Below are 19,098 nucleotides of genomic sequence, written 5' to 3'. Positions count from 1 at the left end.
ATTTCTATCAAACCATCAAGTTTGACAGTTTTTAGGTCAAGATAATGTCTCTCCACTGAAGCATTTTAAAAAATATGTACATGGAGCTGAATGCACTACATTGCGAGTGGAACTGAGTAGTCTCCTTTTTAGTCTTGTAAATTTGAGCACAATGTCCACAAGCGTTGATTGATCAATTTTACAAGTACTCAGCAGTTTTCACTTAATTAACTTTGTATAGCAGCAAACATGATGTTGCAATCCCCTTACATTTGGGGCTGGATCTAAAGTTGACTAAAAATGTACCAAGTGACTATCTCAGATGCCACTTTCATCCTAGTTTAAAAAAAACTTTAAGAATGAATCTACACATCCCAGAATGCACCTGTGCTGTTGGTTAAAAAGCAAATAATTGGTGAAAGTGTCACTCAATCCTTTGTGAAATGTATTTCATTACATGGCCGTAACTAAATAGCTCCACTCATGGTAAAGTATCCTCAGTGTCACTCGTAAGACTTGAATGTCATACATAAGCAGTCTGAAAACGTACCAGCTATGTGAGGCAGAACTACAGATGAGACAGAAAGTCCGTCCTCCTAAACAAATAATTGACAGTAGAAGGGAGAGTGCGAACCTGTTGTGCTTCTTCTTGAATAATCTAGCTTCTAGGCAACATAAGCAAAAAAAAAGCATCCCTGGAAACTTCAAAAGATAAAAACAAAGGAAGTAATACAGAGCGCACAGGGGTGTGCATGTTAAGAAAGTTATAAATGTAAACGGCAACAAAGCCACTTACCATGCAAAACGAGCCTGAAACCAAAGCCATCAAAGCTGAAAATGTTTATATAACAGATGCAACACTAAGTGCAGTGTGTCTGATTTAGGCAGGGGAAGCACAAGTGAGAGATGGAAAACATTCACTCTCATTGAGTTCTTCCACAAAAGAAACAAGCAAGGAGGGAGTAAACAGCGTTAACATTTGATCTTGGTCTTTGAATACACAGCAAATGTGACGAGATATGGACAAAATGTACAGCCCTGTTTACAACAAGCATTTGCAATGCAATAGGTCTCGCATTTACGCGAGTTTGGGCTATTGACATTATAAATGGCACTGCCTTTTAGTTTTGTTTTCGTTTTTAAAACATAAATAAAAGGCATAGTCATTTAGAATGCCAATAGCTGAAACTCGCGTAAATGCGAGACCTATTGCATTGCAAATGTTTGTTATTTGGAGGGTGAATAGGATCAAAAAGAGGTGTGTGCGGGGGTCTATTTTCTTATCTCTGTGTTATGTCGGTTCTCGTCAGCCTCTGATTCTTTATACATCTGTTGGGACATTATGTCAGCATGTGTGTGCCTACACGGACTCTTGTCAATTTGTACCTCTGTATTACTGAGCTCGTGTGTGACTGTTTGTGCTGTAACCTGAGCTGTGCGTGTACATTAATAAAGTGCATTTCCTTTTCCATTGTAGAAGCAGGGGAAATGTGATTTATTACAGGTGTGTGGAAGCTGCGAGAACAGATTACTGAAGCATTATGCAGATTGAGTAGTAATTTATTTGTGTTGTAGTACGTTATGTTTCGGAGCTTTATTGATTTAGGGCTCATATTTAACTGTTGATTGCGACAATGCAGTCGTAATACGTTTTGAAATTTACAAGTAGCTTAGAGAGCAGCACAGATCATTGAGCAGTCGCTGATATGACACTTCACTACACAACATTACCATGGAGACCAGCTTGTTAACATCAATGATGAGCCGACACAGAGTTGCTACAGTCAGCAGCTATGGCCATGACACCACATCCTCTCACCCTCTTCCAAGCTGCACTCACAAAGACCCCATGAAAAATTAACAGCAGCACAATGGTGTCATGTTAGGCAATCACCCACCGAAATCCTAAATGTAAGCATGCGTGAGGAGGGGACCTACAAGGGGCCCGAATCAATAGGCAGTTTTTACTGTCTCTTTTAAGCGGATCAGAGTAGGCTAGGATTTAGTCCCGATTAGTTGGTTGTTCCAGTGGTTCTCCCTTTGGGAGCATGGATACAAATGACAGGGGGACTCTGACACAGCCAAGTCATGCTGTGAAATGCCATACACGAGAACGTGGGGCAGTGAAAAGCAGCAACCGAAAAGGAGCAAGATGAGGTCCGAAGTGCCCCAGCTAAAGGGGTGCTGGGTATCGGACAGGGCAACATTAGGCCTGTTAGAAGTCACGAAAGAAACAACCCAAGGCCAAAAAAAATAGAAAATAATGCACCCCCCAAGGCTCTGACATGCAAACACTTTTGAAGGAGCACAACATCGTGTCAAGCTGTAAAACAAACCACTCGCCTCCCCTGCAGACCAACCGCAGGGGGTAACCCATGACATACCGGTCACACTGCTGCAGTTGAAGGGATCATAACATCCATCCCTCTCCTACGAAATACACCACTGTAGGACCAACCCTCACCAAACAAAGCCCACCACTCATGGTTACTGATGCCAGGGAAAAGATTAATGTCCTGTAACCCCTACCTCGTCTATCCGTCTGTTCATCGGAGGATATGGCCTACCGGCTGGAACGGTCGAACTCGAAGCTGGGGAACTGGGGTTAAGTCTCGGCAGGGGGGGGCTCAACATTCTGTGCAAATCGCTTACTCTTCCTGTTCCTAATGTAATGAATGTGTCTGTTTGTGATGCAACTGGTGCCTATCTAAACCGATCTGATACCTTCGGGTCGAGTCCGCGTTATATAAAAGTCTGGAAAAAAAGTGTCAGGAGGCAGGATTGAAGAACGCTGCACTGTTAAAAACTGCAGTACATTACAAAAATTGCCAGCAGTAGAGGTTAAGAGGGGTTTGGTTCTTTTGATGGCTACAAGTTGAGATCTTTTGTGGGTTTTCTTTGAGAGGTGTGGAATGAAGTGTTGTGGAGCGGGAGCAATGACATGATTGTAGCATTTGCACGTCGGGCAGAGGCGCGCGCTCGAGCTGTTGAGAATGTTTTCAAGCACCCCATCACCTGTTTACCTATTTCAGTAGCAATAAATGTGCTCGTAAACTATTTTTACAGATGTCTAAAACGTGCTGATTACATTTGGTAAGCATCTGACATGAGGTCATTAAGCTTCATATGTCCCTGCACGAGTCCCACTGTACCCCACTGAAGAAGGCTGTGGCTGTGACTTCCCTGTATGTTGAAGGTGCGTTGGTGCTCGGAGACCATCTAACGGAATTGTGTGATACTGCTTATAACACTGAAAGCTGCATTCAGAAAACAATCAGGAAGCTCAACATGCACTCTTGCGCCCATACTCCCCTCTCATGCCGATGCCCCCACCACTTAGTCTGTGCAATGACATACCTGGCAGTTCCCGCTCTGCTCCGCTATTCCTGCCGCTGGTACTAATTCTGGGCCATAGCCACACCCCCAAGAGAATTGCAAACAAGTTTCAGCGAAAATAGTGCCCACGCATGTGAAGCCCAGTTTCAAAGGCCACGCTTCTCACAGGGGCCGCAAGATCGCCACACAACACGGGCGATTCCTGTTGTCTGCCCTCATTAAAAAACAAACAAACTATTAGCTAAACAAGGGACGCGCCACCGCTAGTTTGCGAGCAAAACATCGCGGAAATAACAACGCCGTGTTATAATGCTGTGGAGTCGAAGTAAAAAAGCAGGCGCTGCCCGGGTGAGGAGCGAAGAAGCCCCTCCCGCCCGCCGTCGACGGGTCTTCCGTTGCTAGGCAACGGCCCCACCGCCACCAATCCCAGCGCGGCTCCTCGTCTGACGTCAGAGGAGCTGCGCTCGGGATTTCTCAGGCACCCGATGTTCCCGGGCTGCGGCGGTGTTTACGGGGAGCCACATTTTAATTTCCCTACAATGCCGCTGTGGGAGGCGGCGGTGATTTCAGACAGCGCTCCTTCTGCCACAGAGCTCCACAGTGCCTTCCCATGCGTAAGGGGAGAGGAGCCCGGTGAGTGGGGTTGAGGGTGGGGGTGTACGCGCGTGTTTCTGTTTCAGTGTGTCTGTGCGTGCGTGCGTGTGTTTGTTTAAGGGGGGGTGCGTGTGTGTATGCAGCGTGTGTCTGTTTGAGGGGGGGTGCGTGTGTGTATGCAGTGTGTGTATGTGCGCATGCGTGAGAGTGGCTTCGTTTGTGAATGGGAATACGAGGCACGGCGACGTGCGCGCTCCCGAGGTCGAATCTCGGCCTGCAAATGCGCGTGGCACTTTGCTGTCCTCATTCCCCGAAAAGTAACTACATTAGTTGTCTCGCATAGACAGCAAAAGCTTCGCTTTTGCTTACGTCTAGCGAGACCTAAAAAACGGAGCTCGGAGCGAGTGAAAACCCTAGTGCTCCTGATGAGGGCTCTTAAACAAAGAAAAAATAGTTCCTAGAACTTCCTAAAAGGGGAGCAGTGAATGGATAGTAGTAATTGGTCCATGTTCTCTTGGTGGGCTAAACACAGGAATGATACATGCATGCCATGAACAAATAGGGAGAAAGAATTTGAGAGTGACGATTGAGCCAGCAAATGGGAAGCCTATGGCCGGGCTGAAGCCCATATATTGAATACAGCATCTCTCTTCGATACAGGGCATGCACTGTCTAGCTGAGTCCTAAAAAGGAAGCTAAATCTGCTGGCTAGCCCAATGCTTGTTTCACCTGCGGCTAAAACTATTGATGGTAGGCTTTTGATTGTAAGCCTGCTAAGGCCCATTATTTTACAAATTATGTTCATTGATTTTATCATACAAATCACACAAGCCTGCCAACCATCTCTCAAATTAGCTCCTAACAATTTTGATTGCCCTTTTCACCATCCGACACTTTCATCTTCAACAATGCAGATGTTTGTCTCCTGACGTTATCACATATTCAGTAAGTAGCTTCTTTATTCACAAACTTCTCAGTCTATTTTAAATGGTCTCTTATTGTAGACACCCTCAATACTATACATAGACATTAGGCACTGGAACTGTTCCTTCTTCTTTGTCTATGCTAGTTTAGTTTGAATATTGTTTCTTTGAATATATATTTTTTTGTTGCTGGATCTGTGCCTCATGTTCTATCGGCTTTTCTTTCTGGTATGTCTACTTGTTTTGAGCCTGCTGTTTTGCGTTGCTCAACCAAGCCCCATTTCTTTTCTGTCTTGTACTGGTTCTTCTTAATTATTCACCACCTTTACATTATCGTGGGAGGGGTCCCAATCATCCTAAGAGGGCATGCATCAGCATGCTACTTGGGCATTGGTGGGGGTCTTTTCTGTTATAATATTGTCATGTTCCTTACTTTCCTGCTGTTGCGGCCCTAGAAGAATGTTTTCAAGTTTAACTCCTCCTGTATCCTTCATCTTGGTTGTCTCACCCCTACAAGCTGCAGAGATGATCCCCTGTGTACTAGCCAGGCAGTTCCATATGCAGGTTAATTTCTGTATTTTTGTCTGTGATTGAGAACTGTAGTTCTGATCTGCCTTTCTTTTCTTTTCTTTTTATCACACCCCATACAGCACGTTTTTGTATGCTAGAGCATAGTGTATACTTTTATGTGTTTATTAAATACAAATTAAACTTTACTGTCTTCCTCTCACATGCTCATTGCAGCACCAGAATGGGATGTATGGACTTCACCAGGATGTGCACCACTTTGAATCCTTTGATGCTGTGAGAAGCCTTCCTTTGCTGCTCAGTCAAGCTGGTATCCATACAGGTGAAAACAGCGGGGCTTGCATGCAGTGGGTGCAGGGTACCACCACAATCCTACACCCCAAATGACACCTCAAAAGCACGCCCACTGGTGGGTGTATCGGAGACTGTGTTAACCCCAATTTTATGAGGGAATGTGTCCCAAGATGTGGTTCAAAACAGCATATCAAAATATAGTCATATAAAGAAGGGCAGACTCAATATGTGAGTTCTAGGGCAGAAATTGAAAAGTTAGAATGATTTATTACAAAAACATAAACGCTACGATATAGGAATTGCAAAGTGCAGATGAATAAAATCATTGCCTTGAAGGCTCTTGGTGATAAGACAGTATAGAATAATACACACAATTTAAAGTCGTGTAAGTCCCAAATGAGCAGCAAAATCAGAAAGAAATCAGACAGCATCTCTTGTATCTGGCTCACCCCCAAATCTGAGGGTTTATATAGGAAATCTTCTCAAAGGACATAATGAAAAGTGCAAAAATTCATCATAGTGTGAGCAAAACAATATATATATACAGCAAATACAGTGACTCGATCTCCGCTTCCCAGCAGAGTGGTCGCTCCCCTGAGACCGTGGTATCGTTATTGCAGCGCTTTGCCCATAACTACTGCCAGCTGTGTGTTCTGACCGCCGCTTTGTATATCTTTGATGTTAATTTGCCAGCGTTATCTGCATTGTTTATTATTTGCCTAATTCATCCCAGCATTTGCGTTCTCCCCAAGCGCTATCGGCGCTCAGACCCCTCCGCCTCCATTTTGGTGATTGTTGTCCTCCGTAGCTAGCCCGCCCCGCCTCCCAGCTGAGACGCCCTCCCACAGACAACAAACAGCGCTCCAGCACCTGGAAGCGCCGTGACTCGATCTCCGCTTCCCAGCAGAGTGGTCGCTCCCTTGAGACCGTGGTATCGTTATTGCAGCGCTTTGCCCATAACTACTGCCAGCTGTGTGTTCTGACCGCCGCTTTGTATATCTTTGATGTTAATTTGCCAGCGTTATCTGAATTGTTTATTATTTGCCTAATTCATCCCAGCATTTGCGTTCTCCCCAAGCGCTATCGGCGCTCAGACCCCTCCGCCTCCATTTTGGTGATTGTTGTCCTCCGTAGCTAGCCCGCCCCGCCTCCCAGCTGAGACGCCCTCCCACAGACAACAAACAGCGCTCCAGCACCTGGAAGCGCCGTGACTCGATCTCCGCTTCCCAGCAGAGTGGTCGCTCCCCTGAGACCGTGGTATCGTTATTGCAGCGCTTTGCCCATAACTACTGCCAGCTGTGTGTTCTGACCGCCGCTTTGTATATCTTTGATGTTAATTTGCCAGCGTTATCTGCATTGTTTATTATTTGCCTAATTCATCCCAGCATTTGCGTTCTCCCCAAGCGCTATCGGCGCTCAGACCCCTCCGCCTCCATTTTGGTGATTGTTGTCCTCCGTAGCTAGCCCGCCCCGCCTCCCAGCTGAGACGCCCTCGCCCCTCCCCCCCATCCTCAATATATGACAGTAGTTCCCGCGCGCAGCGTTTACGCGCAGCGACCGCGCCCAACCCGCGCCGAAGGTGCGCCAAAGGTAAGCCCGTCTACGCCCGTCCGCGCCTGGACCGCGCCCAGCGCCAGAGCCCCTGCCCCTCGCGCTGCCCAGTCCTCCCGCATTACCTACGATGCCGCCTCCCTCCTAGCCCTTAACCCCGGCCGCGCCCCCACCTGCGTCCAAGCCGCTCCCGGACGCACCCATGGACCTTTCTCATGCTACTCCTGCAAATTCAGCGGCACCGACAACATCCCCGCTACGACCACTACGCAGATTCCCAACCCCAACCACCTACAATGCATCCTTCTCAACACCCGATCGGTGCACAGGCACGCCATTGACCTATGGAACCTACTAGACACCATCTCTCCGGACGTCGCCTTCCTAACAGAAACATGGATGAATGCTTCCTCCGCACCAGATATCACCATTGCCATCCCTGAAGACTATAAGATCACCCGCAAAGACCGTACCAGCCACACAGGAGGAGGAATCGCTATCGTCCATAAGAAATCTATCCGCATCTCAACTAGCTCTGACGCCAACCTCGCCAACTCCGAACACCTTCACTTCCAGATCCACATCGACCCCAAAACTACACTCAGAGGCACTCTCCTCTACAGACCACCAGGACCCCGCGCAAAATTCAGTGAAGACATCACGGACTTCATCTCTCCACACGCGCTCCCCTCCAAAGACTATATTCTTCTGGGAGACCTCAACTTTCACCTTGAAAAGATAAACGACCACAACACCGCCACCCTCGTGGACAACCTCGCCAACCTCGGACTTAAACAACTAGTCACTTCCCCCACCCACATCGCAGGTCACACACTCGACCCCATCTTCACATCCAGCAATCATGTCTCCTTCAGCCACACTACGGATCTCCTATGGACCGACCACAGCTGCGTTCACTTCACCTACAACAAGCCGAAACCCATCAACCACTCCCAACCTACCCTGCAAAGAAACTGGAACAAAATCACCACGGACCAAATCTCCGCATCGCTCCTTCAAAACTCCCCAGCCCTCTCTTCTAACGCCAACGAAGCCGCCGCCAACCTCACCCTATGGCTATCCAACACCGCCGACACCTTAGCTCCACTGAAAAAACGTCAAAGCAAACCTGGCAGCAAGAAAGCCTCATGGTTCAACGACGATCTCAAGAAGTCCAAGAAACTCTGCCGATCCCTTGAAAAGGCCTGGAAAAAAGACCCAACCACCAGCACCAAGGACGCCTTCAAAAGCGCCACCCGCACTCACCACCAACTGATCCGAAAAGCCAAGAAAACAGCATTCAAGGATCGACTTGACAACAACGCCCACAACAGCAAGGAACTTTTCATCATCGTCAAGGAATTTTCCAATCCCTCGGCCAACTCCAACGACATCACCCCCTCTCAAACCCTCTGCGACTCCCTAGCCTCTTTTTTCCACAACAAGATTGCAGACATCCACAACAGCTTTGACAACCAACCCGAAAACCAACACACCCTACCATCTGCTGACCATCTTCCCCCCATGAACACCCTTAACGCCTGGAACCCAATCTCCACTGAGGACACCATCCGCTTGATGAACTCCATCCACTCAGGATCCCCCACAGACCCATGCCCTCACCACATCTTCAACAAAGCAGACTCCGTCATAGCACCGCACCTCCGAGACGTCATCAACTGCTCCTTCAACTCCGCTACCTTCCCAGAAGACTGGAAACACGCCGAACTCACCGCCCTTCTGAAAAAACCAACAGCGGACCCCACCGAACTAAAAAATTACCGCCCCATCTCGCTTCTTCCATTCCCGGCCAAAGTCATCGAGAAAACCGTCAACAACCAGCTCGCCGCCTTCCTCGAAGCCAACAAATCCCTCGACCCCTCACAATCTGGCTTCAGAGCAAAACACAGCACTGAGACCGCCCTCATCGCAGCAACAGACGACATTCGAACTCTACTGGACAATGGAGACACAGTCGCCCTCATCCTCCTCGACCTCTCTGCAGCATTCGATACAGTCTGCCACAGCACCCTTCTACAACGCCTCAATAACATCGGAATCCAAGGAAAAGCACTTGAATGGATCACCTCGTTCCTCACCGGAAGAACCCAGAGAGTCCGCCTTCCTCCATTCAAGTCCGAGGCCTCTGAAGTCATCTGCGGCGTACCTCAAGGATCCTCACTCAGCCCCACCCTTTTCAACGTATACATGAGCCCCCTCGCGGCCATCGCACGCCAACACAACCTCAACATCATCTCTTACGCGGACGACACTCAACTGATCCTTTCTCTCACCAATGACCCCAGCACCGCCAAAACTAACCTACACGAAGGAATGAAAGAAGTTGCCGAATGGATGAAACAAAGCCGTTTGAAACTGAACTCAGACAAAACAGAAGTCCTCATTTTAGGTACATCCCCCTCTGCTTGGACTCCTGGTGGCCGGAAGCCCTCGGAAAAGCACCCATCCCGACAGACCACGCACGGAACCTTGGCGTTATCCTGGATTCCTCACTCTCAATGAACAGACAAGTCAGCGCCGTATCCTCTTCCTGCTTCAACATTCTTCGCATGCTCAGAAAAACATTTCGCTGGATCCCCTCCGAAACAAGGAAAACAGTCACCCACGCTCTGGTCACGAGCCGACTGGACTACGGAAACACCCTCTACGCAGGTACCACCGCTAAACTCCAGAAGAAACTCCAACGAATCCAAAACGCCTCAGCCAGGCTCATATTAGACATCCCACGCAACGAACACATCTCTGGTCACCTTAAAGACCTCCACTGGCTACCCGTCAATAAAAGGATCACTTTCCGACTGCTTACCCACGCACACAAATCACTCTACGACATCGGACCAGATTGCCTCAACTCTCGACTGTCTTTCTACACCCCCTCCCGCCAACTACGTTCTTCCAGCCAAGCCTTCGCCACTGTTCCTCGCATCAACAAGACCACCATGGGAGGTAGATCCTTTTCATACTTGGCTGCTAAAACATGGAACTCACTCCCCGCTTACCTTCGCCTCACCCAGAACCACCTAGCGTTCAGAAAACAGCTTAAAACATGGATATTTGACAAATAATCCTCCTCCCCTTCCTAAGCGCCTTGAAACCCTCTGGGTATGTAGTGCGCTATACAAATTTCATGACTTGACTTGACTTGACAAATCAGAACATAGAATTTTAGAGCATCATATAGCCTTACCATCTAAGCATAGTCGCTAAATGAATCCAGACCCCTTTATGCTAATGTCACCTGGAGATGTCAGAACAAACTGGCTACCCAACAACGTGACCCATTGTGAATGAATGTAATACTGTGAGCAGGCAGAGAAACTTTGACAGAAAGTTACATTACTGAGCCCATGCTAGAGGGTTTTCTTTGAGAACAGTGCCAGTAAACAAAACATGACTTGCTTAACTATGTGCAGCAGAAATAATACACAGTGAATGGGCAGGATAAGACGTGCATTTTGAGCAAGATGGTGTCGAGACCCAGCTAAGGCCTAGTTAGCATAAGGCAATAAAATGCACTTTAACAGGTCATTGCAATTTTTTTTAAAGCAATGGCATCATATCAGTGTACACATGTGAATTCGAGTGTATATCACTGTTCTGCACATTTTTTATAATGCACAATTATTATTAAACGCCTCAAAACCTTTACAAAGCCCTGGTTTATGTGCATCTTGCTCTTCTTTCCTGCCAGGGATCATTGGTAAGAAGCATGTGGGACCTGAGAGTGTTTACCCATTCAACTTTGCCTACACAGAGGAAAACAATTCTATTCTGCAAGTGGGCCGCAACATCACCAGAATCAAACTACTAGTACGAAAGTTCCTGAACACACTCCAGGACAGGTTCGTCTGCTTCCCTGTTTAACCATGAAAATACGTTTAATCTGACAATTCTGCTACCTTTGCTGTGGAAGGTGCCCACTGTCCTATTTAGTTGTTAGTCCATTACTGTTTTTATGTAGTAGTGTTTTGGGGCGAACATCTTCTGCATGTCTGGTCGAAGTTGTGCCGCTCTGCCCTTGTACAAACTGAAGACAGCCCTATATCATTTCTCTCAGTGAGCTTGATATTCTTGTGCAAGGTTCTCCCTTTCACTGTTTTTCTTGATTTCAGAGCTGGGCGTTGATGTCAGGCGCACACCCAAAGTGTATGCCTTTGAGTTGTATAAATATGGCCTCTCAACCTAAGCTATGCAGTGATTGATGGTGGCAGCCAATTGTTTATAAACAGGGGCAGAGTCTTTGTGCCAGCATCCCCGTAGGGATGCTGCCTTTCATCTCTCTCCCCCTTAAAAGGTCCCATTAGCCATCATAACTGGGTCATTGGCCTCCATCATGTGTGAAACATTTGTAAAGAATTCATGTACTATTAAACATCTTCATGTGTGTTGCTTTATCTCTATGCATCTGGGCTGGTGATTGCTGAAGTTCATTGAACTGTATGTGTATGTGTGCTGGTGGTTTCTTTTGTATTGGGCTGGCAATGTCTGTCTATCTTGCACAGTCCTGTCTGCAGGTACATGTTCTCCTATCACCTACCCCAAAACATCTGTCGCAGGTGCATGGGGGAATTATCCATCCCAGGCCCTTTGTTTAGTGCTGGTATTCCTCTGATGAAGTGAACACACTCCTACTCCTGCCACTCCCACCACCTTTATCCGTGTTGTGGCCATCCTCCATAGCAGTTACACTTCAGACAGGACAAATACCCATCTGAGCCAGCTCAAACTAGTCGCAGTGTAGACCGCAGGAGAGAAACCCTGCAAATTTGACTCCCAATAGCGGGACGTTTAAAAACTGCAACACCATTGATCGCCCATGGCTCTCCTCCTTAGGCCATCAGAGTAGGATAAATATTGGCTCTCTAAGCCAATACTTTAAAAGTATTAGATAAGGGGCCCAAACAAGAGCTTTAATTAAAATTTGGGACACATAGAAATTAGCAAACCAGTTTCAACTATGTGTTCCTCTCTGAATGTATCTCAAAGTACATTGGTGCCTGTACATTTTTTCCAGTGGCAGAGACCCAAAGGTAGCAGAGGCACCCACAAGTCCCAGTATTCGTGGTGCAAGGGAGTAAGCTGAAAACTGAGATACCCCCGTTTTTAACCAAACCTCTGATGGCACCAGCCAAGCAAATCAGGTGTGCCTGACCCTCACTAGAAGAGCTCCATCATCTCTTCCGTGCAATTATTCAACCTTCCATCCACCCGGTGATATCCACCATCTCATCTTTGCATTCTGTCATCCTTTCGATGTTTTTATTTTTTCATGACTGTGACCCCTGGTGACCACTCGCAGCCAACCCACTGGCCACCTTGACGAAGTAAGGCAGCACCAGCGATTCCTGGGGACGTGAAAGCTGTCTTTTGAGTGGTGGGCTGGATTTAGGTATGGCGAATTTGTATGGTTTGAACTCATTTTAGTGCGGTCTTTTTTTATTCAATAGCATCCTTGTGTACCGCAGGTCGCTAGATGAAAACAGAGTCCAGGCTCCCTGCCCGGATCATCACTTTAACTCCTATCTTACAGAGAGAAGACATGAGCACTTCTAAACTTTACTGGCCCAACCAAATAGTTCCCATTAGCCACATGGCCCCATGTTAAATAGAATTGTATTGCTTAGTGCAAAAGCACTATATAACGTTTGGGATTGGAACTCTGGCCCAGGTGTTAAGAGCTTCTGGTTCTGTGTGTCTATCTTATTTGTAAATGTAATATTTAACTTGCCTATTGTTAAAATCAGTTTCCATTTATAATATGTACTCTCAACATTGAAGCTATTAAGATCTTCAATAGGACTCAAGCACATTTTGGAGCTGTAATATCAAGTGCTGAAATCTCTGATTCCAGCAGTTATCTCCACACATAAGTCCAGGATTTGGAGGTATTTCCTCCGGTATTGTGAATGAAACATGGACCCGCAAATACTGGGACCAAATTGAAGTATTTTTTGCTGTTCAGATAGGACTAACAAGCCCGGGCCCACATGCATCTATTACCTGCTTGAAGATTGTCTTAAAAGGGTGCAAGGGCTTTGTTGAGGCCTGCGGTGCAGATGGCGGGTGGTGTGGGGAAACTAGAACGGGGGATGCATTTGCAGCTCCCCTTGTTTTGCATAAGCAGTGCGGACGAGACTTGGCCTAGCTGCTGCCTGCAGATCCACACACAGTTCAAGATTAGGTATCGCTGGGCATGAATTGCCGGTTCTCGAGTTTTCAGACCCAGATTACGGAGTCTGGTATTTGCAAATCCAGTCTTGAGTTGCAGAGGTTCAGGATTAGTAAGAAAAACATTTCTAGGCTCTGTCCTGCCTTGCAATGGCATATTGAGTTTGGTGAAGCAATGAGTTCTCCATGTTATCTGCAAGGGCTCATCTTTCTTCTTAGGTGTCCGGCTAGGGGTGCCATTCAATTTGGCATTGATCGCACTATGGAATTGTTTGACAGCCAAGCTTTTTTATTACCAGTGGGATGAATATGAATAATCTCAGCAGATTACTTTCATTTGCTAGTAGAACTCCCAAACAGCAAAAGGAATTCTAAACTTATCAACTTACACTATACAGTACCTGAACCTGATGAGGGCCTATAACGAGGAAGAGAGCCTTTGGGGTATAGCTTGAGGCTGAAGGGCTATAAGGCTATCAGAGTATTCCACCCAGTAAGGGTAGAATATTCTAAAATAAAAAAGAAGAAACATGAAGACAAACATTAGATTGTTGGAGCTCAGGGCTTATACCAGTCATTATAAGTCCAGAGCTACTCCATTGTCTTCACTGGAGCTCTCAATATTCCAGTGTTATAATATAAAATACATTTAAAATGTACTTTACAATTCGAGAATTTACCACACTCACACACACACATATATATATAACGTATGGCAGCCATTATTAGGTTTCCGGGTGATGCAGCGGAAAGCTTATCAAAAATGTATCTCACTTCAACACCTTCAATTATATCATTTCCTCTCAAGCGGCCCATATCATAAACTTACTTTTCTTGATAATAATACACCTTTCTAATTTTCTGGCCTTGGTCCTCCAATGGATCTTTTGTTGAGCTAACATAATCAAGTTTATTGATTTTAAAAGGAACCACAAATTTACATTGGCAGTAAAAGCATGCACAGTATCTGAATAATATGCAATTATAAGGACAATGGCAGAGACCTGTAAATCAATCTTCAGGAAGTATTCTCGCATGAAAGTACCATAACTCATAAAAACACACATACACCCTTCAGGACAGTAGATTGAACCATTTACCCCAAATCTTTTAGAATAGTTCAGGGCAGCCCCGGGCCTCAAAGAGGGGTTCCTCCAGAGTTCCGCACCAGTCCAACCCCCGTCTCCACCTCCGTATACTAGGGGGCTTGGCCTGAGACCAGAGTGCCGCTATGTCACGTTTCGCCACAGCAGTCCCAAGGAAGCGTTTATCGACCGAAAGCCATCCAGGCCATCAAACACACCTAGAATCAGACATATTGGGTCATGGGGAACCGTCCACCCCAAGGTCTGTGTTAGTTCCAGTTCCACCTCGTCCAGAATGGTGCGAGGACTGGTCATAACCAGATTATGTGATAACAATCGGCTGGGGCATGGTTGCATCGTGTACAGGTCAGGGAGGGCCGCAGTTCGGCTCTATATAGATGCGCAGGGGTTAGAGATGCAATGTGTATGTAGTAGAGCTGGACTGGACGCAATTTGGAGGAGGTTGTCCCTCCAGTCCGCATCCTCTGAGGGGCCCAGTCAACCATCCCAGCAGGCGCGCAATGGATCTAGGGTAGCAGGGCCATTGTTCACGAGGGAGCGATAAATCTGTAAAACCCCCTCTACCCAGGTTCCCCATCATCACTTGTGCCTCGAGGGGACTAAATTCAGGGAGGGAGGTGGGAGACGGAATATGCACCTTGAGGGCATGCCAAAGCTGCAGATATTTGTAAAATTGGGAGGAATGGAGGGAGTAGCGCTGCTGCAAGTCCGCAAAGGTTCTGATGTGATTCCCAACCCAGACGTCCCCAAGAAGCAAGATCCCAATGTGGTCCCACAGACGAAAGTCCCGGAGAGTCGAGGTCTCTCGCAGCCAAGTACCATGCCACAGGGGTGTCTGCTTGGTTAGTTTCCCATCCCATTTCGTGTGGCGCAGAGCAGTGCGCCAAGCCAATAGGACCGTCCTAGTGATACCCGTGGTATGGGAGCCCCATTAAAATAGGTTTGGAGCTGTGGAAAGTCCATCGATCGGAGCTCAACCCGGTACGCCAGATGGGACCAGCCACCCGCGAACCAGTCATGAACCACGATGAGTCTTGTGGCCAGATAATAAAGGTGGAGGTTAGTCACACCCATGCCCCCGTCATAGGGAGGTATGCGGCAGTGCACCAGGGACATTCGCTGTCTCCCGCCCCTCCATAAAAACCGGGTGAGAAACCCATCAATCTCACGGAACCAGCTCCCCGGAAGGTAAAAGGTTATATTTTGTAAAATATGTAAAAAGCGGGGAGGACCATCATTTTAAAAAGAGCACTTCTGCGAGGGGGTTAAGAGGTAGGGATTGCCATCGCCTGAGGTCTGCCTTGGCCCTGGCAAGCAGTTGTGTAATATTAAAGGCCCATTCAAGTTCCGGAAGCAGGGCGACCCAAACCCCTAGATATTTGAAGGACTGCCTACGCAGAGGAATGGTTGCTTGCCAATCAAATTAGGCACGGGACGGATGGAGGGGAACCAAAGTGGACTTTGCTGGGTTGAGCCGAAGGCCAGAGACCCGTTTAAAGGTGGAGAGGGCATCCAGGCACGGTGGGCTAGAGTTCTCGGGGTCTGCCAGGAATAGAAGGACATCGTCGGTGTAAAGGGCTATCTTGTCGACCTGGTAAGGGTCCCAGGCCCAGCACCGTATGCGGGGATCTTGGCGTGAATCCACATTGGTCTGGGTGGAACAAATCATGCAAAAGGGGGCGGAGACGTTGGGCTAAGACCGTGGCAAAGATCTTCACCTCTGTGTTGATGAGGGAAATGGGGCGGTAGTCCGCACAGGCAAGGCAAGGGGGTTGCGTCTTCGGGAGAACCACAATAGTGGCCACATCAGTCTCTGGGGGGAAGGACCCCGCATCCACCACATGTTGGAATAGATCCATTAAATGTGGACACGTCGCGGTAGGTCGCGTAATATTCTTGGGGACAGCCTGGCGTCTTGCCAGAATTCAGGAGCAAAATGGCCCCATGTATCTCCTCCGGGCTGAGGGGGAGGTCCAGGCTCTCCGAGACTGCCTGGGGAAGACAGGGCAATTGGGTTCCCGTCTCCGACAACAGAGCAGCTAGGGAGGCTTCGGAGGTTAACATAATAGTCCGTAAAGGTTTGGGCGATTGCCCGAGAGGTGAAGTGGGGAGTGTCGGCTGTATCGCGGACCTCGGGGATTATGCAGTTGGCTTTGGGGTAAGAAACTAGGTTATGGAGCAGTTTGCCGTTTTTGTCACCCTAGCCGTATACACGTGCCACCAAGGAGCGCCATAGCGTTTTAGCAGATTCCAGGGAGATCTGACAGATCTCTTCACGGAGCATTGCGAGCTGTCGGGGGGAGTCAACACTTACGGTAGAAGCCTGGGCTGCCTCCAACTGTGCAGCATGGGCCTCTAGCTGTACAAGGTGGGCGGTCTGAGCCACGCACTTCGCATGTACCAAGCCTCTAGCCACACCTCGTATAGTGGCCTTGCCGGCCTCCCACAATGTACCCGACGAGGGAACCGATCCCGTATTGATTGAAAAGTATTGCCGCAATTCCTGCCCGAGGGCTTCGATGAAGTCCGCATCTTGCAGAAACCATGCGTTCCTCGGCCTGGTCGTACGGACTCCACCGGGGGAACTCCAGAGCCTGAAGGAGACAGGGGAGTGGTCTTAGATACCTTGAGGCAGGATATTGACCCTGGACACCAATTGACACTCGGCGGCCGGCAACAAGAACATGTCAATGCAGGAATGTGTATGGTGGGCTGCCGAAGTAGGAGCATACTGATTCCTTCATGGAAAACCTTGACTTGAGAGTAAACGCCAAAAAATCTCATTCCATGATAGTGGGCAAACAGAGAGGAAAGCTTAGATCTACAATCGTCACTTGCAAGGGCGAGGTGGTTTCCAGGGTTCCAGTCTTCCCTTACCTGGGGGTCCTTTTCGACGAAAGGGGGTCCTGGGCCCCCCAGATAAAGGCGAAGAGCCTATCCTTGGCCCGTTCAACATCTGCACTGTTGGGTTTTACAAAAAGGTTGGGGGCCAGGCCGATGGAAGCGCTTTTAAAGGTTTATAACACCAAGTGTATTCCCATTGCCACCTATGGGGCCGCATTGTGGGGCTACGCTACCCATGATAAAATCCAAAGGGTAGAAAACGGGATAATCAGACAATTGCTTTCAGTCCCCAAATCTACCCCTACGTTTTCTATCCACGAGGGAGTGGGCTTGCCTTACATTGCAGATAGGTTGAACCTGGCACCCCTCTTATTCTGGGCAAAGACATGGCTTAATTCAGAGTTAACCTTGAACCATCTTATTCTGGAGGATGTCATTTCTTTGGACCACGCCATGAAAATACCTTGGCTGAAGTATTTAAAAAATACATTTTCTGTTCTAGGTAGACCGGAACTTTTTTTTATCTCCATTTAACATCAGGAGAGAAGATGTAAAATGGATCAAGGCCCATTTTCTAGAGAGGGTGCGTCTTAATAGAGAGGAGAAGGAAATAATGAAACCATCTGTAAGAGCACACTCTATGTTAATCACTACTCCCACCCTGGAACCATACCTGAAATCTGTTACAAGACCTCTTCATAGATTCCTATTGGCAAGATTCAGGTTTAACTTGATTCAATTCTCCTTAGGTTGTTATCCATCATGGGCTAATTCAGAAGAAGCTCCTCCCTGTGAGTGTGATAATTTCTCAAAACAAGATACCATGCATTTTATGATGTTTTGTGGGTTTTATAGCGCCGCTAGGAAAAAACATCTGTTACCTGTTCTGAGGGAGGCTGGCTTTATTCAAGTCAGACCTGCATTCATTTACCTCCAGATGCTGGGCAATATTTACATTACTTTTAGCGTTGCCAGTTTTCTAGCGGAAGCTTTTAGAATTAGGAATAAACGTGTACCACTGAACACTTTATTGTAAACATGGTATCGTTGCAACAGATTTTTAACTCTATGTGCCAAATACGATGTAGAACAGTCTAATCATGACCTGCACTGATTTTGTACATAAATGTATTGTCGATTTTAATGTATATGTATTGTATGTGCCTTTTATGATTTTTTTAAAATCGAATAAAGTGTACTTTGACTGACTCCACCGGGGGAACTCCAGAGCCTGAAGGAGACAGGGGAGTGGTCTTAGATACCTTGAGGCAGGATATTGACCCTGGACACCAATTGACACTCGGCGGCCGGCAACAAGAACATGTCAATGCAGGAATGTGTATGGTGGGCTGCCGAAGTAGGAGCATACTGTTCTCGGCAGGGGTTCCACACCCTCCGGGGTCGCAGAGACCCAGGGCAGAGGACCAATCAGAAAGGCGCTTAGCAGAGGCAAGGCGGGATGCATAGGGAGCACCCGTCGCGTTACGAGGAGGTTGCATAACAGCATTGAAGTCACCCCTGATGATCATCAGACCCTGAGGGAAGGTGAAGACCACTAGCGTTAGGTGTTGAAGGGCAGAGGGCATTGTGGCAGGGGGAATGTATACACACAGAAGATTTAGAGGATGACCCTCAATCTTGCCGGTCAAGGCCACATATCGGCCCTGCGCATCAGTCTCAGCCAGTATCAAGGTGAAGGGGAGACCCCTGCGAATCAGACTAGCCACTCCCCGGAATCCCCGTGTGAAACCAGC

General features: G+C 47.6%; 1 protein-coding gene across 1 annotated transcript in view; it reads left to right on the top strand.

The window, feature by feature from the left end:
• SGSH (N-sulfoglucosamine sulfohydrolase) overlaps positions 1–19,098 on the top strand; it is a 263,352-nt gene that overhangs the window by 131,680 nt on the left and 112,574 nt on the right. Inside the window, exons 3-4 of the mRNA XM_078654075.1 lie at positions 5,577–5,682; positions 10,918–11,068. Coding sequence (XP_078510201.1) covers positions 5,577–5,682; positions 10,918–11,068 — 257 coding nt within the window. The remainder of the gene's footprint in view (positions 1–5,576; positions 5,683–10,917; positions 11,069–19,098) is intronic.

Source organism: Lissotriton helveticus, chromosome 7, assembly GCF_964261635.1.
Source record: "Lissotriton helveticus chromosome 7, aLisHel1.1, whole genome shotgun sequence".
NCBI classification, from domain to species: domain Eukaryota; kingdom Metazoa; phylum Chordata; class Amphibia; order Caudata; family Salamandridae; genus Lissotriton; species Lissotriton helveticus.
This window is presented reverse-complemented; position numbering and strand designations above follow the sequence as displayed.